The 24,155-nt window shown below is 41.7% G+C and overlaps 1 protein-coding gene across 4 annotated transcripts in view; it reads left to right on the plus strand.

The window, feature by feature from the left end:
• Positions 1-23,610, plus strand: part of TRAK2 (trafficking kinesin protein 2) — a 31,596-nt gene extending 7,986 nt beyond the window's left edge. For 3 of the 4 annotated variants that reach the window (XM_075284973.1, XM_075284975.1, XM_075284974.1), the window contains exons 2-17: positions 3,173-3,408; positions 4,781-4,978; positions 6,484-6,546; positions 8,072-8,148; positions 8,742-8,858; positions 9,408-9,617; positions 11,396-11,474; positions 13,452-13,582; positions 14,138-14,212; positions 14,493-14,630; positions 14,710-14,789; positions 15,699-15,902; positions 16,763-17,049; positions 17,391-17,669; positions 17,918-18,017; positions 19,455-23,610. In XM_075284973.1, the coding sequence (XP_075141074.1) occupies positions 3,378-3,408; positions 4,781-4,978; positions 6,484-6,546; positions 8,072-8,148; positions 8,742-8,858; positions 9,408-9,617; positions 11,396-11,474; positions 13,452-13,582; positions 14,138-14,212; positions 14,493-14,630; positions 14,710-14,789; positions 15,699-15,902; positions 16,763-17,049; positions 17,391-17,669; positions 17,918-18,017; positions 19,455-20,115 (2,730 nt within the window). In that variant the 5' untranslated portion in view covers positions 3,173-3,377 and the 3' untranslated portion in view covers positions 20,116-23,610. The remainder of the gene's footprint in view (positions 1-3,172; positions 3,409-4,780; positions 4,979-6,483; positions 6,547-8,071; positions 8,149-8,741; positions 8,859-9,407; positions 9,618-11,395; positions 11,475-13,451; positions 13,583-14,137; positions 14,213-14,492; positions 14,631-14,709; positions 14,790-15,698; positions 15,903-16,762; positions 17,050-17,390; positions 17,670-17,917; positions 18,018-19,454) is intronic. The other variant, XM_075284976.1, reaches the window with a different exon arrangement.
• The last annotated feature ends 545 nt before the right edge of the window (positions 23,611-24,155 follow it).

The raw sequence follows: 24,155 nt of genomic DNA on the forward strand, positions 1-24,155 counted from the left end.
AGATATAGAGGACGGGTGCTCCATCTACTTCTTCCTCCATTCACAGTAATGTAGAAGATGACCCTGTCTATGACTATATCTTCTGTTAGGGTGTATTTTAAAGGGGTTGTCTGGAGTAAACCCTTTTTTTTAAAATATATAGTATGAGGCCAGGGAAGGTGAAAAAGATAAGAACCCATACTCTCCTGTCCCCAATACTCCAGTGTCTCCCAGCGGGGTCTGGTCCCACTGTTTCAGTGGTTTTTTCCCAGCGTAAATCGCGTGACTCCCAAGGTCAATGAGCGGCCTATGGAAAGGGACACGTCACAGTGTGGCGGGGACTTCGGCCAGAAGAAAACACCAGAGCAGCACTGGAGCATTAGGGACAAGTGACTGTGGGGTTTTATTTGTTTTTTTGTCCCCATTCTCAGAATGTATAGACTATAAATAATATTTGTGGCATAACCTTTAATCTTCTGTATTTGTCACAGGTGCCTATAGAGTACCAGTGGCCTCTCCAGACACGACGATGTTAGTAAATACAGTATTTCTCATAATATAACAATTCTAGAGCATCTTTTATTAGACTCCCGGGTTCCTCTGCTATTCTTTCTATGAATATATTGACAACTGGCTGTTGCCTTCTCCTTGTCAAAGGGGTGTGTCCTACACATTCTGTCACTATCAGCAGTGATTGGACAAAGGTGAGAGACTGACAAGTAGTTGTCCATTTATTTCTACATTTCTAGGAGGAACTACAGAGGAATAATACAACCTAGAATTCCAATAGAAGATGCTCCCGAATTGTTTTATGAGGAATGCCATTATTTCTTAATGCGGATCTGTCAGGAGAGGTGCCGGCTCCTTTAAGCAATGTTTTTGGGTATTTTTTTTATTAGCTTGTTTTTACATGTTGTCTTTCACCTACTTACATAGCTGTTAGTGTAAGTTAACAAAGCGTTTTTTTGCTCCTGACTCCAATTGAAATAAATGGGAAATTGAGAGGTGGGTTCCTCCTCAAAAACTACCTGCAAAAAAAAAAAGTGGTGTTAACATACCCCAACGACGGTATGAAATCGTGGTCAGACATGTAGAGAGCTGGCATTGCTACTATTCTGTAGTTTTGTGTTTGGTCAGACTATTACAACGTAGCTCCATTTGTAGCATAACTGAACTTGCAGACAACTTTTTATTTTTATTTTTTTGACATTATTTGTGTCTATAACAAATTTTGTAAGTTATTTTATTATCAAATTTAGATTTTTGTGAGATTCGGCAATTCTTTGTACATTCCTTTGTTTCTCTATTGAGGGCTATATACAATTGAGATTGGTAAATGTATATACACATGCGCCCGATCCAACATTTTTCAACTCATAATATGTTTTATTGTGCAGAGAAATAACTTTATAGCCCACTAGCCTCTGCCCGCGACTTCGTGTACAGGTTGTTGGAGTTGATGATCCACCTATATTCAGCAAATTGCTGCCGTCAATGGTTTGCCTGCTCCGGCGTTTCGGCAGCTCTTAATCTTTCCTGCTGCTGAACTTGTTCTTCACGCCGTGCCTGTGATTGTTCTGGCATCTCATCAGCTCGCTTGGATGCCATATAATGAGCGTGTTGTTCATGTTGATGATTTCGCCTGCTCTGGCATTTCTTCAGCTGTCAAGCTGTCCTGCTGCTGAACTCATTCCTTGCACTGTGCCTGTGATTGTTCCCGCATCTCAGCGGCTCACTGGGAAGCCATACAATGAGCGTGTTGTTGGCGTTGATGATCCACCTGCTCCGGCGTTTCGGCAGCCGTCAAGCTGGCCTGCCGCTAAACTCGTTCCTTGCACTGTGTGTTTGATTGTTCCAGCATCTCATCAGCTTGATGGGATGCCAAATAATGAGCGTATTGTTGATGTTGATGATCCGCCTGCTCTGACGTTTCGACAGATGTCAAGTTGGCGAGCCGTTGAACTCGTTCCTCGTGCTGTGCCTGTGATTGTTCCGGCATGTCAGCAGCTTGCTGGGACACCATATAATGAGTGTGTTGTTAGTGTCGATGATTCCCCCCCCTTAGCTCCACTTGAGGAGAACTCTTTTGACTTCTGGCTTCCTTCATAGCTGTCGTTGTTCTAGAATTTTGAAACAAATTAGATTTTCTCTTTCCCGGCATGTTTGAAAGTAGCAAACTGCCAAATTGGATTAAAGGTGTTTTCCCATTCAGTGTGTCAGCACTGCCTGGAGCAGATCAGATAATATGCAAATGCATGTACACAATCCATTGATGGTTAGCTGTGTGTTTACATAGAGAAAATAGTCCTGGCTTTATCAGAACTTGAGAGAAGCTGCTGCAGGAGCAGTATAATATAGTATGTGAACATAAATTCATAACAATTGTGAAGCCATGTCATTTACCCGGATATAGAGTAGCCTATGTTTTAACTGAGGTTACAAAGTATGTGCCAAATTTCATCCAAATCCGTTCAGCCATTTTTGCGTGATTGAGGAACAAACATCCAAACACACAAACTTTCACATAATAATATATAATAATAATAATAATAATAATAATAATAATATTATATATAATATTATAGTATATAGAGTGAGTATACAGCTCTCAATAGAGAAGCAAGGGAACAACTAAAGAAATGCAAGATTTCACAGAAAGGAGCCAAAATCTGTTAATGTTAATCTGTTTGTACATTTATTAAACATATAAAATGTATTATTAGGTTACACTCAGCGTATACCCAGCTGGTACTGACCAGAGATGTGATCCACCAACCTCATGTCACATTGTATTTTCCCTAGTCCCGCCTGAACAGATCCCCAGCAGAGCTGATAATCTACAGTGACAAGGCGTCCGTCTATATAGGGCTGATGGGTGCACTTGCAGACAAGCTTTTAAGCAAGACTTTGTTTTTGCACAGTGTATAAAAATCCCATAAGCAGATTATACGTGAAGTTGAACAGATGTCTAATAACATTGCTGAAGGTTTCTATATAGAAACCAACATTGCACAACACAATGCTGTACTCAGTGCCCACGCCCATTATTAACTTCACCTTTCTCATGGCCTTTTGATGGTGCTTGCATATGAAAGTCTACCACAATAGGTAACCAGCCAATGTCTGACCTCCGAGGGAACTTGTTCATATGGAAAATAATTATATTCTGCTATTTTATGTTTTCTTTTCTTAGATGATATGAAGACTGTCAAAGGAAGATAAAGTGAGAAGGGCCTCATCATGATCCAGAAATGCCCTGAACCAGTAGGCAATTCAACAGATATAATCCTGCCCATACAGGCGACTGGAGACATTGTGTTTTACTCTTTGCTACATAAAACTAGACTATTATCGGAGTAGATGCTGATATCAACCTCCGAGAGAGTACCGATAAACTCATGAATATCCACTGCGGAGACTCTGCTCCTGGTAAGTCTAAGAAATAAGAGTTGTATAAGAGATAGATTTAAAAAAAAGTAGGCTTAGTGACCTCTTCACATCTATGTTATCAGAGGATAGGGACCAGCCCTCTTCCGTTATGCAATGGCATGTTAATGTGCTTTATCTACAACCTATAGCAATATGGCCTACATGAGTATGTGAACTTTGCTATGTTTATCAAGTTTTTACTTAACAAGTTATGTTATATAATGTTTTGGCATTGATGAGTTAAAGGGAAGCTGCCATCTCACCTGGTCTATACACTTTACTGAATAATAGTATTACGCTAGGTTCACACTAGCGTTCGGGTCTCCGTTCTGTAGTTTCCGTTTTCTGCATGCAGAAGACGGAAACCTGTCAGATTGGGTCCAGCCGTGAGCGGTGGTGAGCGTTTTATGCTCTCCGCCACGAAACCGGTTTTTTAAAATCGGACACAGAGTACTGCATGTCCGACTCTGTGTCCGGTTTAAAAAAAAAAACGGTTTTGCGGCGGAGAGCATAAAACGCTCACCAGTGCTCACGGACGGACATCTTTCAAACCCATTCAAATGAATGGGTGAGAGAGTTCTGCAGGTTTCCGTATCCTGCCTCTGTTTTGTGCAGGAAACGGAAACCTTCAGAACGGAGACCGGGCGCAGATGTGAACGAGCCCTTACTCATAACTAGTGTTGAGCGAATAGTATTCGTTTGTATACCTCGCTCCCATAGGAATGCGTGTAAGCGGCTGAACACTAAGGGGTTAAGCGCATCAAATATTCACTGCACTTAACCCCTTGGTGTTGGGCCACTTACACGCATTCCTATGGCAGCAAGGTATTCGATTGATTACTATTTGCTCATCAGACGGTATAAGGGCTCTTGACCATAATTGTTTATTTGTAGGAATAAGAAAAGCTAGGTTTTAAGAAAAGATAGGAAATAACTTGCAGATCGCTGATGAGGAGAACAGGGGACTTTCATCCTCCCTTCTGAATGGAAGTGATGGGGAAGCATGATCACCGCTCCATTCATTTCAATGGGAATTCCAATAGTGTGGTACTGTACTTTGGCTATTTCTGATACTCTTATTGAAATGAATAGAGCGGTGCCCGTTCTTCCCAACAACTACTCTATTCAGAGCCCTCCGCTGATCAGGAGAACGGGGCAAAAGTCTCTCTTCATTCCTGATCAGTGAGGATCTGAGCAGTCGGATCGCCACTGATTTGCAAGGCGTTCCCATCCATAGGGTAATAAACTTGATCAGAAAATCATGTTGTGTGCATGATCTCCTATACATCGGCAATTATTACCCGTTATATACAGAGATGTATATACAAACACGAAGAAACATGCAAATATCTTATTTTAATGTTCTCCCCAGATGTCTATCATAATCAAGATGCCCCCGAAGTGGAACTGGTTAACTTGCTAGAAGACCAACTCCCCCAATACAAGTTACGAGTGGACTCCTTGTATCTCTACAATCACCAAGACTGGTTACAACATTCCCCAACACCTCAGAGCCATGGCCTTGGCAGTCTGTCTCCTGTCCTGGCTGAAGAGACTTTCCGTTACATGAGTAAGAGTCATTTTTATTCTTAGCAAACCGTGATGGCATGGGGGATTTTATCCCTCCATCAGTTTCATAATGATATGTGTATGTGATAAGACACCATCATAGTACTTAAGGGTTAGTAGACATTGTTATTGCAAAAAATTTCAATAGTCAGTTTTCATGCCAAAAAATATTATTGAATTTAATGCTGCTGTATTACACTGGGTTTTTTACATAAAAATCTGTGCATAATATGTCCCTGTTCCAGAAAAAAGTGACCGCCTTTAAACCGTGGACTAACAGGATTCATCCCATTATGTAGATGCATTATAAGGCTAGGCCCGCACTAGACTAGGATCTAGTATGATCGCTCCAAGCTAGTCTTGGTTCGATTGTGTCCTATTATTTTGCATATACATACAAGCCATGGATACGTATATAATGTATTACCGCCCCTGCCCTGGTTCTGGCTCTATCTCTTCAGGATAACACTGTATATTCATCTACTACAGCTGACATGTAGATATTTCAAGAATCTTACGCGTCACTTTCTGTCATTGTAACTCAGCCAGCGAGGTGAACACTTGCAGATCCGTGCAACTGGAGCAAAACTCTGCAAGACTCTGTTGGTATTCTTTTAACCCTGTATCTCCTGGGAAGACTAGCCATGTATTATGCTATAACCTCTGTATTTCACATGTTGCATAAATGATCTACAGGGGTAGCTGATAATAAAAGCATATCTGCACACACTGTTATTGATGTTTTGTTCCTCAGAACTGGGTTGGGCTCATTTTTATAGCCTGAGGGAAAGTGTACACTTGTCTGTATATAGGTCTCACCCAGTACCTTACTAGCCACACGGTGCAGAAGGTAGGAGTGCTAGCTCCTCGGGGCTCTAGTATAATGGATACCGAGGATCTGGATTATAACCACAATGAGGACATTCTTAATACGATCAGCCTGCAGGGTGAGTGCCATATGTTTGATATTGATAATGGTTGTAGTCAGGCAAAGGGCCCTGTTTGTACGCATCATATAAGTGCCCCTTTTAATAGATCGGGGGGGGGGGGTTATTCATTCCTGAAAATCCTGACCGGCAACGCTGTATAGACATCCAGTTGGAGTAGACTTACCTGTCCTGCTGTAAGGTTAGCTTTAAGGTTAGTGTCAGGAGGGAATAAGAAATGAATTCTACAGAATAATAAATGGATTCTACTGTTTTGGCTGCAAAAACCTCATTACAATGCCGTGTAACAGCGCCTTGAAACACTGGGGAAAACTCCAATAATTTTTTTTTCATTCCTAAATCTATAATCCGTTATTCATTTTTAAAATTCACCAAACAATTCCCCGATTAGGAATTATTGCAGTAGTATAGTAGGTAACAACCTACGGTATTCCTTTTTCCGGTGATCTTTTCACCCATTACCTCTGGCAGTGTCTCGTAGTTTGAAGCCTTCACGTTTTCTCATTCTCTACTCACTTTCCTTGTTTCCCTTCTTTCTTTTTTTGCTGTCTTTTCTAAGCTTTTGTTGAGCTTCCCTCCTCTTCGTATGATGACTCTTGTAATACAAGTCAAGGAACTCCAGGTAAATGTCTCTTTATGTTATTTGATTTGACCTGAAAGCATGAAGGCAAGGATTTAGTTGGCCATGAGGGATAGTAAGTACAATCTCATTACATCTAGGAGAACATGGATATAGTACGTCACCCAAAGATCACAGATGTCTGTTGTTAAAAGTTATGCAATTAATAAAATATTTCGGTCAAATGTATTACATAGTATACTAATATTTATTGATCTGTAATATATTGTGAACAGAAATCACAAATGTAAAAACTTTTTGTTCTTTACTGAGACCACAGACTTACGGTGACCATACATATTAGGTTATTCTTAGCCAAGCCCGGTAATTCCTCCATCTATGTGTATGGGGCCATTATGAGTTTCTCCAGATACTGGGGAAGACAAGGATCATCCACTTGGATTTTAACTTGCCCAGCCTTATGCTTGCAGGAGAAATGAGTTCTTCTTTCCCAGTAGAAAACCAGCCAAGAGTGTATGGAGGGGGGAGGTTGCGTTTTGGGTTGGGTGAAATGGCTGTGGGCCAGTTGACAGCTGTCCAGGGTGCAATGTCAGCAGTAGCAGTGGCCACATGCAATTTCTTAAGTAGATGGTGGGTACACTAAGAAAAGACACAACTCTAGTGGTCCTAGTGCACATTATCAGAGTGACCTGATATACAGTAGAGACATTACACTACCCTGATGCGTGCAGCTTTGGCAGGTTAGTTGTCCAGGAACTTAACATATGAAACGCATTTTGTTACAGCATGTTAAAAAAAAAATAAGATGCCTGTGCTTACTGCCCATTGCCCTGCTTACTACATAAGTACTTGCACATACTGTGTGGGGCCCGTCTGTAGTGTCTCTCTATACTATTAGCAATATATATATATATATATATATATATATATATATATATATATATATATACAAACACTCTATCTATCTATCTATCTATCCCTGTCTTCTTCATTAGTCTATTTTGTGATAACAGGCGCTCGGGTTCACAGCTCTTGAAGCAACGCCACTTGTTTTCAGGAAACAATGGGGCACGTTTACTAGTGGTATCATCATGGCGTGCATCACATTACCAAAGATGGTGCACAACTCTTGCGAAATACACTACATCAACTAAACTACTAAGGGGTCAGCTTATATGACTTTGTGCAGAAAATTGCGCTGTGTAATTGCACTAATATGTGATCCCATGTACATTAGCTTGTTATGTATACAGTATAGACGTTTCCAGTTTATTAACTGGACAGCACCTTTGAAGAAGCCCTCCAGTATAGTAAGAAAATCCCCACCCTGCTGTGAAACATGCCGCCAAGATGTGCTGAATATGGAGCAGGAACCTATTACGTTTGTCATATGATAGAGAAGGCCTGTGGGAACACCTTTCCCAGCCGTCTGAAGAATACAGGAAGGTGAAAGCTGTTTGCAGAGGGATTATGTTCTGCTTTGTGAATAAGCTAAGAAATATATTGATTCTTAATTGTTTGAGTTTCTCTTTCTTACAATAATATTCCATTCTTTTTAATGTTCCAGTTCTTGGCTCAGAAAGAATCGAGCAGATGACAAGAAGTTACAATGACACAGACATGCTAACACATCTTCTGACGGAGGTAAGTCTTGTTTTATGTTAAGAAAGTAAAGTGACTTGGAGCTACGATGGACAGATCTATTAAGAAGTTACATTACTTTCTTTGCAATGCCCTTACTGGTGCAATCCTTAAAATACATGGTCACATGGTTGTAAGCTCACGCATGTGCTAAGACCAATACGTTTACTAGGTCTTGACATTAAATTAGGGAAGAGAATATATGTATTTGGAAAGAGGCATGACTAATTGAACGTGTTACCGGGATGCCATCGCAATGTTTGTCTGATAACTGGTGGAGGGTAAAGTCCTGAATGGAGGACTCCAATGCACCCCATTATAGTCAGTGGGACTCCATGTGTCACCACTATTTTAGTAGTCCACCTCTCTGTTGCTCTAGTCCTCCAATGGACCCAGAAGAACAGAGAGGCGATGCTAGTGTGAGCCTAGCCTAATCCTTATGATGATCTCTGTATACTTGTGTTTCACTACATGAGGAGGCATACTTTATTCCTGTGTAGTGCCACACTTTATCCTGTTCAAGTTGCAATATACCAGATTATTTTTGTTCAATAAAACTAGAAATACTAAGAATACCTTTTTTCCTTTATATTTAGAGAGACCGAGACCTTGAGTTGGCTGCTCGTATTGGACAGGCCCTTCTGAAAAGGAACCACATCTTGACTGAGCAGAATGAGTCATTGGAGGAGCAGCTGTCTCAAGCCTTAGATCATGTGAGTCTTATTACGTATTGATTCTCATTTCAATACGTGTTACATTGTATCAATAAATAAATTTTTGCCTTCTGCATTTAGTGAAGATTTTTTTTCTATGGTATTAACAACACATAGTTTTTCAGCTTGGGGGTATAAAGTATTTGGTTTGTCTCTTGAAGGGTATGTTCACTTGGAGGAAAAGGTCGGGGAAACTTTTTCCGGCGTGTGAAAATTCCTTGCCGCATCGGCATTCCGTCACGGCATCCCGCTCCCGTGTAGGCCCGAATGAATGGGCCTACACTAGAGCGTGTCTCGAGCCATGGACTCCGTGGATGAATCCGCTGCGGCAAGATGGAGCATACCGCTTCTTTTTTTACCACTACTAGCTAGCAGAAAAAAGAAGCTAGCGGATTTTAAGGCAGATTTCGCGTCAAAAGCCGCTGCCACAAAACTCCATGTGAACATACCCTTAATGTACTCCAGTTAAACCACCATCATCAACCTCTAGAAGTTATTGCTTACTGTTTTCTTTATTTGATCCACTGACTCTCCTCTGCTTCTGTGAAGGCGAATCAGCTTCAGCATGAGCTGTCCAAGAAAGATGACCTGCTTAGGGTGGTTTCTATTGCCTCAGAGGAGAGCGAGACGGATTCCAGCTGTTCTACCCCCCTGCGATCTAATGACTCCTTTACCATCACACATGGGCTGCTGCAGCTGGATAACTTACATGTCAAACTGCGAGAGCTGGAAGAGGAAAATCTTGCTCTACGTTCCCAGGTACAGGTGTGAACATTTATTAAATACCTATTTGGTATTTCTATGTATGTGTGTGTTTTATATATATATATATATATATATATATATATATATATATATATATATAATATATATATACATATACACTCACCGGCCACTTTATTAGGTACACCATGCTAGTAACGGGTTGGACCCCCTTTTGCCTTCAGAACTGCCTCAATTCTTCGTGGCATAGATTCAACAAGGTGCTGGAAGCATTCCTCAGAGATTTTGGTCCATATTGACATGATGGCATCACACAGTTGCCGCAGATTTGTCGGCTGCACATCCCTGATGCGAATCTCCCGTTCCACCACATCCCAAAGATGCTCTATTGGATTGAGATCTGGTGACTGTGGAGGCCATTGGAGTACAGTGAACTCATTGTCATGTTCAAGAAACCAGTCTGAGATGATTCCAGCTTTATGACATGGCGCATTATCCTGCTGAAAGTAGCCATCAGATGTTGGGTACATTGTGGTCATAAAGGGATGGACATGGTCAGCAACAATACTCAGGTAGGCTTTGGCGTTGCAACGATGCTCAATTGGTACCAAGGGGCCCAAAGAGTGCCAAGAAAATATTCCCCACACCATGACACCACCACCACCAGCCTAAACCGTTGATACAAGGCAGGATGGATCCATGCTTTCATGTTGTTGATGCCAAATTCTGACCCTACCATCCAAATGTCGCAGCAGAAATCGAGACTCATCAGACCAGGCAACGTTTTTCCAATCTTCAATTGTCCAATTTCGATGAGCTTGTGCAAATTGTAGCCTCAGTTTTCTGTTCTTAGCTGAAAGGAGTGGCACCCGGTGTGGTCTTCTGCTGCTGTAGCCCATCTGCCTTAAAGTTCGACGTACTGTGCGTTCAGAGATGCTCTTCTGGCTACCTTGGTTGTAACGGGTGGCTATTTGAGTCACTGTTGCCTTTCTATCAGCTCGAACCAGTCTGGCCATTCTCCTCTGACCTCTGGCATCAACAACGCATTTCCGCCCACAGAACTGCCGCTCACTGGATGTTTTTTCTTTTTCGGACCATTCTCTGTAAACCCTAGAGATGGTTGTGCGTGAAAATCCCAGTAGATCAGCAGTTTCTGAAATACTCAGACCAGCCCTTCTGGCACCAACAACCATGCCACGTTCAAAGGCACTCAAATCACCTTTCTTCCCCATACTGATGCTCGGTTTGAACTGCAGGAGATTGTCTTGACCATGTCTACATGCCTAAATGCACTGAGTTGCCGCCATGTGATTGGCTGATTAGAAATTAAGTGTCAACGAGCAGTTGGACAGGTGTACCTAATAAAGTGGCCGGTGAGAGTATGTGTATATATATATATATATATATATATATATATATATATATATTCTCTATCGAGAGGGATATAGTGATATATAGATCTCACAATCACATATTCATCTTGTCATAACTTACAGTGGTTTATTTGATGAAAACTTAAAGTATGACTCCCATTTAGCATAACCTGGGTCTTTCCAGATATATAGACACACCAAAATTGATAACGCCAAACTTTTGCAACTGAATGATAAAATACCAATTCAGATAGTTTCTGCAAAGTATTGTATTTGCTTTTTATCTATGGAATTTTCTTGCCCTTCAGCTTCATCTTTTAGAAAACTTGAAGTGCTTGTTTTCATACTTTAATCCAATGTGGCTATTGTACAATTTCCGTCTATGTATACATATCTACATTCCCCAAAGCAATGACTAATGTTTGTTGTCTTTGACTTCAGGCCTCTCATCTCACAACAGAAACCCTAAGTTATGAAGAAAAAGAGCAGCAACTGGTCATTGACTGTGTGAAGGAAATTCGTAAGTTTTCGTAAAACTGGTTAACATTACACATAGTAATAATAAGACTAATCCAGATTAGCGCAGTTTACTTTCCACTAAGCATGTTTGTGAATGGCATTGTTGTAGTGCAGTGATAGGATTACTGAATCACTGACTGCAGGTGTCGTCCAGCCAAACAATTTCCTAAGGTTTGCCAGCCCTTATTGCATATCGACAAGGATCTTCCATAAATATCCAGTTGCTGACCTCGATCCCTCTATTGCACAGAATCTCGGCTATTCTCGGAAGTCCCATGAAAGTGAATGCAAAGAGCTCTCTGCAGCCATGAGACCATTGTTAAAGGCCCCTGTTGTATCCTCCTTGGGACCCCATCTATCTGATATTTATGGATATAGCCATAAATGTACAGATGGATATACCATTTAAATATATTAAGGAAAAATGTTCCTAAACTTGGAAATCTGATTTGCTGCATAATGTCCTAATAAATCAATTCACAAATCAAGAAAATTCATGTTGGACGAAACAAGTTGTTAGTGAAGGTAAAACGGATTATACAGGATTTTAATATTGGTGACTCATTCTTAGAATAGACCATTAATACTAGATCAGTGGGGTGGGACTGTTGCTCCCCCAGCTGTTGGAAAGGGCTGTGGAACTAGGGCTAGTGTTTCAGCCTCTACATTGTTACACGGCCCCATCTTACATGACGCTGTCGAGTTAGCTACAGTGGTGCAGGGTATTATAGCGTTGCTCCACACCCTTGGGTCCAGTGGGCTCACAATCTAAATTCCCTGTTTCAGACACACACAATAGGGTGCATTTCCTAAGAATTTATTTAACTTATCAGAATATCTTATCTTGTATTACTGTAAATAGTTTTTCCAGGCTTTTGATACTGATATCTATCTTTAGTATAGGTTATATCAGACCTGGGCAATGTGCGGTCCGCGGGCCACATCCAGCCCTCTGACTGCTTCTGTCCGGCCTGCATAGCTAGTGGAAGGTTTTTCAAGGACTTGTGATGATGTCATCACAGCCTATCACCAGGATAGGCTATGACTCATTAGTGGGCGGAGCCACACGGGACTGTGTGCTTGCTGCAAGCTGCCGGCAATGGAGGCTGCTGGATGATAAAGAGAGAAGAGACAGCATGTGTGAGCAAGAGATGTAGGGGGGCAGATATAGGGGGGCATTAAACTGCGGCAGCTGGAGGAGGATCTTAAACCATGGCGGTAGCTGGAGGGCGACATGCCTGCCTCTAGTTGCCCCCAGTTTAATGTCGCCCTCCAGCTGCCACAGTTTAATATCCTCTCTAGTTTCTGCTGGTTTATACTGGGGCACCAGGAGAGGGACTTAATACTGTGGGATATTTTGAGGGAAACGTTATAATGTGGGGGGTATAATGTTAGGGTGACTGTAGGAGGATTTTACTTTGTGGGGCACATGGGAAAATGATTGAGAATGGGTGGAGTCAGAGAAGTGGGTGGAGCTAATTTTGCCGCTGTGCGTATGGCCCTCTAGAACCGTTACAATTTCTCATGTGGCCCCATGGGAAAATTAATTGCCCACCCCTGGGTTATATGCTGGTCTGACACCCGGCACCCCAACCTGCAGAGCCAAAAACTAATGACTCTGTTGCTTGCAAGTTGACCGTGCTGGGTCGCTGCAGTTTAGCTCGTGTTTACTGCTCACTGCTGAGAACAGCTGATCAGTGGGGGTGTCCAGTGTCCTATCCCCATCGACTCCAAGAAAAGGATTTCAATATCAAAAGCACAGCAAAACCCTGTACTCAGAACTAATATATTGGGTTTGTTCTTTCAGTTTCAGTGGATTATTTTTAATTCTTTTTATTTTTTAACCTTTTACATAATTTTCTTTTCACCTTTATTGTAGAACAGAAGAATGTAAATCTATAGAATACCTTACATTACATGCAGTCCTACGTTATCCATAACAGAAATGATCTATGTAACTATTGAATAATCTTTCCAGGGGAATCCAATGCCCATATCGCTAGCCTGACTGACGAATTGTCGAATAAGTCTGACGAGATTGTACACTACCAGGAGGAGATATCCACTATGTTGTCTCAGATTGTTGATCTCCAACATAAGCTGAGGGAGGTATGTATCTCAGTGCGGGTGTAAACAACCTGTAATCCCCAAACTTTTGCTGCGGGTTCGTTCATCTCTACAGAGTGAAGAAGGCAAGATTTTAGGATTACGTTAAAGAGGACCTCTCACCACCAACTTAAATTCTTTGCATTCTTTAATAGACTGGTTAGTTTCAGCACCCAATATGCTAATATGACTATCAGACGGGCAGTCCCAGAGTATCTGCCCCAGTCTAGGACTGCCTATCTGACAAGAGAGAGCCTAATTAGCATATTTCATGGTGAGACGTACTTCACTGATTGCTCAGGAACGGTGGGGGCTAGAGAAATAATTCCAATTGAGCTGGAATCCGTGACTGCCAACTATTGAAGGATGCTAAGAACTGGAGATTGGGGCGGGCGAGGTCCTTTTTGATTTTACTAAATCTATTTAGTATGACTGGCTTGGTTCATAGAATACACTATTTGTATGTATTGAGATTGCCACCATATTAAAAAAAACAGACTCGAAATTTGCATTATTTAAACCACATTAGAAATCGCCATATTGTCTTGTACTTAACAGAGCGCGATAGAAAAAGAAGAGCTGAGAATTCATTTGCAGGCATCCAAAGAAGCTCAGCGGCAGCTGACGGCCGAGGTAAGGGCTCTCTATGTTCTCTGGTTATACACTCATACCAAAACTTCAAGTTCATATTAAGAAAAAAGATTTGCATTAAAATAATATAGGATAAGCTAATACTACTGCATTGTACATAGTATGTGTGCTGTGCAAGTGTAGGGTATACTGTAGATGTGAAGCCTTAGAAGAATAAACATGGGCCCGGTTTATTAAAGAAGTGAATTGGTTTCTCAGGCTGCTATTTCTGCTATCTTTTATTCTAGAATCCATTAATTAACCCTAACTCTGCTTTTCTCAGCTTCATGACTTGCAGGATCGCAATGCAGAATGTCAGGGAATGCTGCAGGAAGCTCAGGATGAATTAAAGATGCTACGTTGTAAAGCTAGCCCCTCAGCGCTCCTCAGACGGCCCCAGTCGTGCAGCGTCTTCCCTGTGGTAAGTAAGGTTGAGAATTGGACCGGAAACAAGTACAATTCTGAACTTCAATGATAAATTTGTGCTTCTTTCTCTATAGGATTCCTTAGCAGCTGAGATTGAGGGTACCATGAGGAGAGAACTGAGCTTGGAAGAAGATTCAAGCTTTGGAGAACGAAAGTAAGATGATCTTTCAATTATATGGACTCCTTTAAACAGGACATTTGAGTGGCTCCTCTGATTCTGGTGCAGCTAGTTTCCGCACCCAATATGCTAATCAGGCTATCTGTCAGGTGGGTGGTCCTGGACTGCAGTAGACGGCTCAAAACAACCCAGCGGACAGTCTAATCAGCAGTCTATGGCTCCAATCTGTCTGGTGGGTGGTCCTGGGCCGCAGCAGACCGCTCGAAACAACCCAGCGGACAGTCTGATCAGCAGTCTATGGCTCCCAGACTGTGGGAGTGGTGTAAACTGCTGGTGCGGACCCAGTGGTCAAGCACAAGAAAGCATTGCCTGATGTGCAGGTCGTCCAATTGAAATCTACGTCTGTACGTTGATGGAACTTTCTTGGTTTTTGTTCTGAGATTTCCTTTGTCAATTTTGCAAAAAACAAAATATGGCATTGCGGCTTTCAGCTATGGAAACAAATTATCATGAAAGTGTTGAGTTATGTTTATCTGTTAGATTTCAGGAAATAAGAGGACATGAAAGAGGAAACAGCTAACAGGCATCATTGAATACAAGTGTGGGCTGTTAGAACTGGGGTGTGAGTCAGGAATTCAATGAGACATGTCATCTGTAATGTACATTTAATCGTTTTAGAACACGACCAATGAGACGATGTGACTTATTGCACTTCAAAATTGGCACAAAATTTGCCCAGCTCTACCTACAATCCTGTAATGTGGGCAGCGAGGACCAAATGGGGGTTATAGTGAACATTTGGCACACAAAAGAGCCTCCTACCAAATTTGCTATACGTCAGCACTCTATGCCTGAAAACTGGGGTAGAGGGATTGATAATCCTTCCCATTATTATATATGATACTACCTCAGCAGTCAACAGACTTCTTTTTTCCTTGCCTATAGAAAGCATCCGAAGCGTGTGTTTGATACTGTGAAAGTAGCCAATGAACTTCGCAGCCGATCATCCTCTACATCTTTGGCAATACCGGGATCGAACCGTTGCGGGGTGGTGATGACGGCGCTGCCTTTTGAATCGCCTGTGAAAGCCGAAGAGAGGAAAACCAGTGTTTGCTCAGCTAAACAAGAAGTTAAGGACAAAGATATAAAGTAAGTAGGAAATAATTACAGAAATTGTCTATGTAGGCAAAACCAGTGCAGTAAAATAGAAGAAAGTGGTGGCGTAGAAAGGTCTGCCAGTCTTTGTGCAGTGTAATCTATGACTTCTTGTGTATACGCTGAATACTGTATGTGACGTTCACACAATATATCTGCTCTCATTTAAAGGAACCATGTGTACAATGCCAGCAATGTGTAGCTATGGTGTGTGTGTGTAAGGAGAAGCTTCCAGTTTTGTTGTTGCCTTTATGTCTATTCGCCATTCTCTAACTGTTTAGTTGCTTATTAACCAAATCCAGAATAAAATTCTATTTTCTGCCCTATAGACATATATTTGTTTGGTTTATAGTCCACCATTTCCAAAATGGACCTGGTAACATACCCTTGGCCTCCTACAATATTACACCAAGAAAAAAAAAAAATCTAAACCGTAAGCATCCCATTACAGTCAATGGGAATTGTTGGGCTTATGTTAGAGCCTGGGTGTAACATCACTTGTATATTCTCTCCTGTATGTAGGATTTTGATTAGAGATGAGCGAACACTGTTCGGATCAGCCGATCCGAACAGCACGCTCCCATAGAAATGAATGGAAGCACCTGGCACGCAGGCTTTGCCGGCGGCTGGCCGCTTAACCCCCCACGTGCCGGCCACTTCCATTCATTTCTATGGGAGCGTGCTGTTCGGAACGGCTGTTCCGAACAGTGTTCGCTCATCTCTAATTTTGATAGTTGGAGATGTTCTAAGACCTACAAAGACCTGTTTTAGATTACTTATACAGAAAGTTTTTGTCATTTATCTACGTCTGTTTTTCCAAGACCTGACATAGCTGCTTTATCTTCTTTTTCAAGGGAACATGCAAAGTCCGAAGTCCCAGATGATGGTTTAGAAACTGCACTACACAGACTGCACCTTCGGCGCCAAAACTACCTAAGCGAGAAGCAATTCTTCAGGGAAGAGTGTGAGCGGAAACTAAAACGTCTTGAGGATGAGAGAGACCATAGCGGTTGCAGCACTCCGACAGGGAGTGTTATGTCTCTGGCAACCCACTTCTCAGATTGTACAGACTTTTCTGCTACCTCTAGTTCCTTGCGCAGTCTGCTACCGGAGAAACTACAGATTGTTAAGCCTCTTGAAGGTAGGTGGCTCAAGTGTGTATGGTTTGTATGTTGTTTTTTTTTAATGTTGACGTATTTCAGGGACTCTAGTAGGTAGACTCTAAAGAGGTTTGCAATTTTTAAGCTATTGATGACCTATTCTCAGATCCTGGGGACCCGACACCCCCGACAATCAGTTTTGATTTGGTAGGTCATCAATATCCTGGATCTAGGAAACCCCGTTAAGTAATTCAGAGGGTCATGATATTGATTCTACTAATTTCACTTGTTATTCTTAGGTGAAGGCTTTGTTAATTGTAAGTGTCCGATCATATCTTATGGTATGTGGAGATTTTCATACTTGTTGCAATGTATTCCTCAGGTTCCCAGACTCTTCATCACTGGCAACAGCTAGCACAGCCCAACCTAGGTACCATTTTGGATCCCCGTCCTGGCGTACTAACTAAAGGCTTTAAACCTCTGCCGGAGGATGCCGAATACCGCTTATGTGATCTGGAAGAGGATGAAAAAGAAGAAGAAGAAGATGAGGATGATGAGGGTGGAATAACTTTTAAAGTTCATGAGAGAAATGTTGATGTGCCAAAATCCTCCTCAAGTATATTCCTGCCACCTATTAGCCTGGCACCAGTCACAACCTCTGGTTAGTGGTTATATATTTTCCACTTCTAGTAGTGTTACGTCTCTTTTAAGAGAGCGTGAGTTGCAGAGTGAATGCATAAATTCCTATGAATCTTGATAAATGAAAGTTTTTTGTTTGTGGACATTACCTGTAATACACTTTCTATAGTGGCTCAAAGAAAGATTATAATCTAACCTCCTTTATATGTACATATGAATTTAGTTTTTGTACTGTGCAAATAACCTAACCTTGCTTTGTCTGCATTACAGCCACAAACCCTGGAAAGTGCCTGGGCAGCACAAATTCAACATTTACCTTCACCACTTGCAGGATACTGCACCCCTCCGACATCACTCAGGTTACCCCCAGGTAAGAGGCAGGTGTGCCTAGCTAAAACTGCACCACATAGGACACAGGCATAATTTGCAGCCAGATTTCAGCCATGAGAAGCAGCGATCTGTGAGAAACATGTTAATCGGCACTCATTTGCATTGACCTAATTGTACACGTCAATTCAAACTGGCCAAGGAATGACCTCTACTGCAATGGTTTCCATGTGCATTGTGATGAGACTCCATCTTCTGTGTCTGGCCAGCCTGAGTCATCATGGGCATTGTAGGCTGCTTTAAATACACAATATCCGAGGGAAAGGAGCCACGATGGTAGACGGCTCATATAAAGCACTTCAACACGACTTGGCGTACACAAACGCCTCTACATTATTCTTTAACCACTTCAGTACTGGGCCGATTTGTGGTCCAGGACCAGGCACATTTTAGGTTTATTTTGTGTGTGCGGTTTTGAGGGCTGTAACATTTTTCTCATACATGTCAGTCAACTAATCTTTGCGTCTTTTTTTCGGGGACACATAGGGCTTTATTTTTATGTTGTTTTTATTTTCGAATGTGTTTTAATTTTTTTTATATCCGGGAAAATATAAACATAATAAGAGGGAAATTGTGTCTGGTTTTCACTTTTCTTTTCTTTTTTATTTAATAGCACAAAGTGCAACTGAAAAACTTTATAAAATAGTTTTTGCTCTCCATTACGGTAACATTTATTTTATATGGAGTCGTTGGGTGTGGAGCTATAACCTTTAATAACATCATTTTATTGGCGTATTATTTTACTTATTTTTTTTAATTATTTTATTTCATTCTTTCTTAACTTTTTAATTTAATTTTTTAATATTTTTTTTTTTTTCAGATGGGTCCCCATAAGGTCATAAGAGACCTTTGGGAACATCTGATCACTTTTTTTTGTACTGGAGGCTGATTTCTCCTGTAACTGGGGCTGGTACATTTAGCCCCGGTTGCAGGAGGAATCCAGCCTCCTGCACGCTGCTACACGGTATACAGAGCTGATCTGGGTCCTGTAGGACCCAGCAGCTCTTGCAAGACGCTACTCTCAGCGGATCAGGTGACCGCCGGGTCAGAGGGTGGCCGCATCATGGCGGCGCCCATAGCCGTGTATACAGCACTCATTGAGCGCTGTATATACAGCGATCGAGAAGGCAGGGATGGGAATAAACCTTCCCTGTCATCTCTCTGGGAGCTCCGGCTGAAGTTACAGCCGGCTCCCAGTGAAAGTAGCTGCACGATCTTGAGCAGCTGCTGTGTTCTGATTGCATGTACAGGTACGTCCTCTCAGAACAAGGCAACCACTATCCGGACGTATATAGTCTATGGGCGTCCGGAAGTGGTTAATAACAACCTCTGCTTAACTACGTAGGTAGGGTGCTTCTTTAATGATTGCTTTATACTGTGGACAGCACATTCATTATTTCTTGTGTTTGCTTTTGACCAGTTCTAAGTACACCTCATCCTCCTTTGGAAGTGGAAGTTCTTGTTCAACCAGCACATATGCAAGCTCTCCTGCCGTTTCTTGTCGTGTGAGCCTTGGAGAATATTTTGGAAAATCATCTGATCCCTCCACAAATAATACTGGTAATTTAACCAAATTACTCAAAGAACAAGGGATATCTGCTAAGGTCAGCAGCTCCTTAGTTCAAGAGAAACCTTCACGTCCACAAAATCTGCTTCTTCCTTCCACACCACCCAATTCTCCTTCCCGTTCACCATGTCCATCTCCTCTGACCTCTGAACTACGAGCAAATCCCTCTGAAAGTTTCCTTGCCGTTTCAAGACCAGCCGAGAGCTTTCTTCAAGAAATGTACGGCTTAAAGTCTGCACGGAGCCAAGCCGATTTAGGGCAAATGAAGTTGAGCTTGGTGGAGCGGTTGAAACGTTTAGGGATTGCAAGAGTAGTAAGTCAACCAAGCACAGGGGAACAAAAGCCAGCATTAAATGATGGGCTGAAACGACAAGAGTCCGCCATGTTTGTGGCAACAAGTAGTAGTCTCTTGGGAGGATTAAGAAGAAACCAGAGTCTTCCTGCTATCATTGGTGGACTTGCTGCACCTGTTTGCACATCTTCTCCAAAAATGAGTAGTTTAAAAGAAGACTGAGCAGGGGACTGAGATGAAATGGACTTTGTTAAATGTCTACTGTGTAAAGAAGGAAATATCGCAAGTTTTAGTTGAGGGTTTGAGCATGTTGTTCAGGAATGAGGAGTAATAAGTCAATGAGAGTCTGAAGGATTTAGAATGTGCTTGAAAGGTCTAAGACATGGAGAAAAGGATGTGGACTTGGTGACATGGTGGTTGATATTGGCTTCTTTTGAAACCATGCAAAATTTTTACCATTTTTTTTTCTTTTTAAGCCAGTTTTGAACTTGAAATGCTTGCTGCCCCTCAAACAGCGGGTTTTATTTGCTGCCATTGAATATTTTCTGCACTAAGGCAGAATGTTGGATGAGGGTTGTACAGCGTACATAGGCATGCGTAGAAGATTGACTCCACTATGTAGTGTGTTGGAGAAATTGAAGCGAGACCTGTTACATAAAGTGTTAATGATTTAATAGGGGAAGTGTATATAATATTGGATATATCTTCAAGCTTTATATATAAGTAATGAATGTAAGACGTCTGCACCAGTTTATTAAATGGAGCCTGTCAATCTGTTTAAAGGAAGTCTGTCACCAGGTATGACCATGTTAAACCAATCCCACCATTGCATTGCTCAAGACTGAATCTAAAGCTTTCCTCTCCTCCCTTTTTTGAGGTTCTGTTCTCAAGTTATTGATCTATTTATAAATTTGCAAATGAATAGTTTGGATCATAAAGGGTGTTAACGCTACTCTAAAAAGCTGATCATCTTCTCAGGAATCCCCCATGACCATCCGCCCGTCTGGCAGGGCAAGTGAGCTGCGCCCAGATATCAATTGGCCTTGTGTTTGCACCGCTGCATTGATATCCAGCACGTGCATGGTACAGTGAAATCTAAAAGCTGTTCTGTTCATGCACCATATGTTGGTATTGTGGCGCCTAAGCAAGAACATAGGACAAAGCTGCGGGCCCTGTCAATCAGAGACAGGAGTGGGGATAGAGGACATACCTGGGCAGGGGGAAGGGGGGTTGCTTATTGAAGTAACATTGTGGTCCTCAGTGCTCCAAACTGCTCATTTGCACAATTTGAATTTAGTAATACATTTCTCAGAAACCGAGCCATGCAAAAAGAAGGGAAAAGAAGCTATAGATTTAGGCTATGGTGGTGTATTGTATATTATTGAGGTCATAATTATTCCATATCGGTTAGTATGAGCCTGAGTAACAGTGGGATTGGATTATTATGGTCGGACTTGATGACAGACTCCCTTTGAGGCCACTAAACCACCAGCACCGCAACATGCAATTAAGGTTTAGCTTTCCAAAGATGCTCCTAACAAAGCTATCCTTTGTAACCATATGTAGTGTACCTACATGTAAAATACTGGAGAGATGAATCCAGTGGCACAGGGCGCATACGTATGGTGATGGTGAAGCAGAGGACACTACTGTACTTCATTGCTCATACACAGTTAAAGATTCCTCACCGCCATATACGTGACCTGTGCTGCTAAATTAATCTCTCTGAAATATATGCTTTGTTTAACTATATAATGGCAAAATGTGCGGTTTTCGACAGGGGTCTTTAGAAAATGAACCCCTACTGCATGACTGTGACCTGACGGCCCCATATCTTGTGAAAGATCTATAAACTTTATGAGCAAATAAACTATGAATATAAGAGTCCGATTACAAAATGTCCCTGAAATCTAAGCAATGGTATTACTTGTCAGGTGATTTGGAGGTTTCCCTATTAATAGGTTGTACGGGATATGCTTACTTTCTGAGCACTTTAGTTTTTATGTATTCTTTGTATTCTCAGTTCAGTATTTAGTTATATCTTAGTCATAAGAGTCCAGATATTAATCCATTTTAATGCACCTCAGTGCTCCAAACACAAGGCCCTTCTATACAGCTTTATGATGGAGTGAATAAATGTTTACTGCCCATGTTAATATGCCAGCGACCATCTGACATGCAGGAGAACACTCTTATGTTGTTTGATCATATCTTAGTGCGCGCATATAAATCCTCATGTTGGCGGCAGCACGTACGCTCATGAGAATGGGATATGTGCTTTCAACAAAATGCAACTGTATCTGGATGAATGATTGGGTTACTGATAGAGATGAGCAAACACTGTTCGGATCAGCCGTTCCGAACAGCACGCTCCCATAGAAATGAATGGAAGCACCTGGCACATACACTTTGCCGGTGCCCGGTCGCTGTGCCAGGTGCTTCCATTCATTTCTATGGGAGCGTGCTGTTCGGAACGGCTGATCCGAACAGTGTTCGCTCATCTCTAGTTACTGATCATCGCTCCCATATAGTATGACTGCCACATGTAAAGAGCAGTTTATTGGGCACCGCTCATCATCCAACGCTGCTCTTACGGGCAAGGAAATCTTAGGGCAGGATCTCTATTCAGGTAAGAAATAGGCGATGTACGTCAAGCATTCTCCACCATTGGCTATGATCTTCTGATAAGGAACCTTGAGGAGCGTTATACCGAAACATGGATCTCTACATAACACATGGTTTTCATACTAAAAAGCACAAACTTTCTAATTTAATAAGGATGATTTTCTGTATAATAAGGAGAACAAAAGGAATATTTATATATCGGATTGGGAATCCTTGCTTTACTAGGTGGTGGCACAATGGGAATGAAGCCTTTCTATGTACAGTAATAACTACCTGGATACGTTTATCTCTACCATTTGTAATCTGTGCAATATATATCAGAAACCCTCCAGTTGTCACTTTGTATAGATATGAGCCAGTCTCCGTGCCATGCTTATGGTTATACTACTGTACCATTCTTGTACCAGCACATGGGTAATTTCTACAATATTGCTTATGAGCGAGTGCATGCAATATATATATAGTTACATTCTGTTTATGTGTTAGTTACTATGTAGCCATGCATAGTGGGGGCAGGTACGGTCTCTGGGGATGTAGATATTTTACATTTTTGTGATCACCGTGCTATAATGGCGTATGAGATCTATATAAAAATGCATTGGGACGTATACATTAAAAAAAAATCTAATCTAGTCTGAACACAGACTTTTTGAACAGTTTCTATGTATTCGGCCTATAGTATTTAGTCTTGATACATGGGCATTATTGTTGCTTCTGAAAATAGTCCTGGGCAATATTCCTGAAGTCGGTTCTCTTGTAAGACCAAGAGTCAATGTGTGTTCATTTTTGCTTTTTATTCAAACCCCCCCCCCCCAATGTATCAACAGTCCAGTTGTTTTTAAACTAGAAATAACACATTTATTATATTTTTTTGTGCCAATGGGTTTTTTTAACTTTTTTATTATTATTATTATTATTTAAGGAAAAAATTGCACTAATAATGAAGCATTACATTTAAAATTCTGCTTTGTTGCTTTCACTTTAATAAGTAGTTAAATTTCACTTTAATAAGAATATAAGACATTTTTTCTATTTAAATTTATAGCCATTTTTATTCCCGGTGCAAATAAACCCTTTAAAGGGATTCTACCATTAAAACCTCTTTTTTTTTGGATAAGACGTCAGAATAGCTTTTGGAAAGGCTATTTGTCTCTTACCTTTTAGATTTGATCTCCGCCGCGCCGTTCCTTAGAAATACAGTTTTTTACCAGTATGTAAATTAGTTCTCTCGCAGTGATGGGGGCGGGCCCCACTGCTGCTCGAGAACACGATCCTGCGACGCCTCTATCTTCGACTGGATCCTCCCCTTCTCTGTCGTCTTCCTCCTGCGTCACCTCCAACGCCTGCGCAGTTGGCTCTGCCAGTGAGACACTAGTAGAGCAGACTGCACATGCCGGCCGGCGGCCATTTTTTGGGGGGGCCGCTCTTGCTTTTGTAGTTCAATGCAGGAGCGGCCTCCCAAAAATGGCCGCTGGCCGGCATTCGCACTCGGCTCTGCTGGTGTTTCACTGGCAGAGCCAACTGCGCAGGCGTCGGAGGTGACACAGGAGGAAGACGACAGCGAAGGGGAGGATCCAGCCAAAGATAGAGGCGTCACAGGATAGTGTTCTCCAGCAGCAGTGGAGACACCCCATCGC

Source organism: Leptodactylus fuscus, chromosome 8, assembly GCF_031893055.1.
Source record: "Leptodactylus fuscus isolate aLepFus1 chromosome 8, aLepFus1.hap2, whole genome shotgun sequence".
NCBI classification, from domain to species: domain Eukaryota; kingdom Metazoa; phylum Chordata; class Amphibia; order Anura; family Leptodactylidae; genus Leptodactylus; species Leptodactylus fuscus.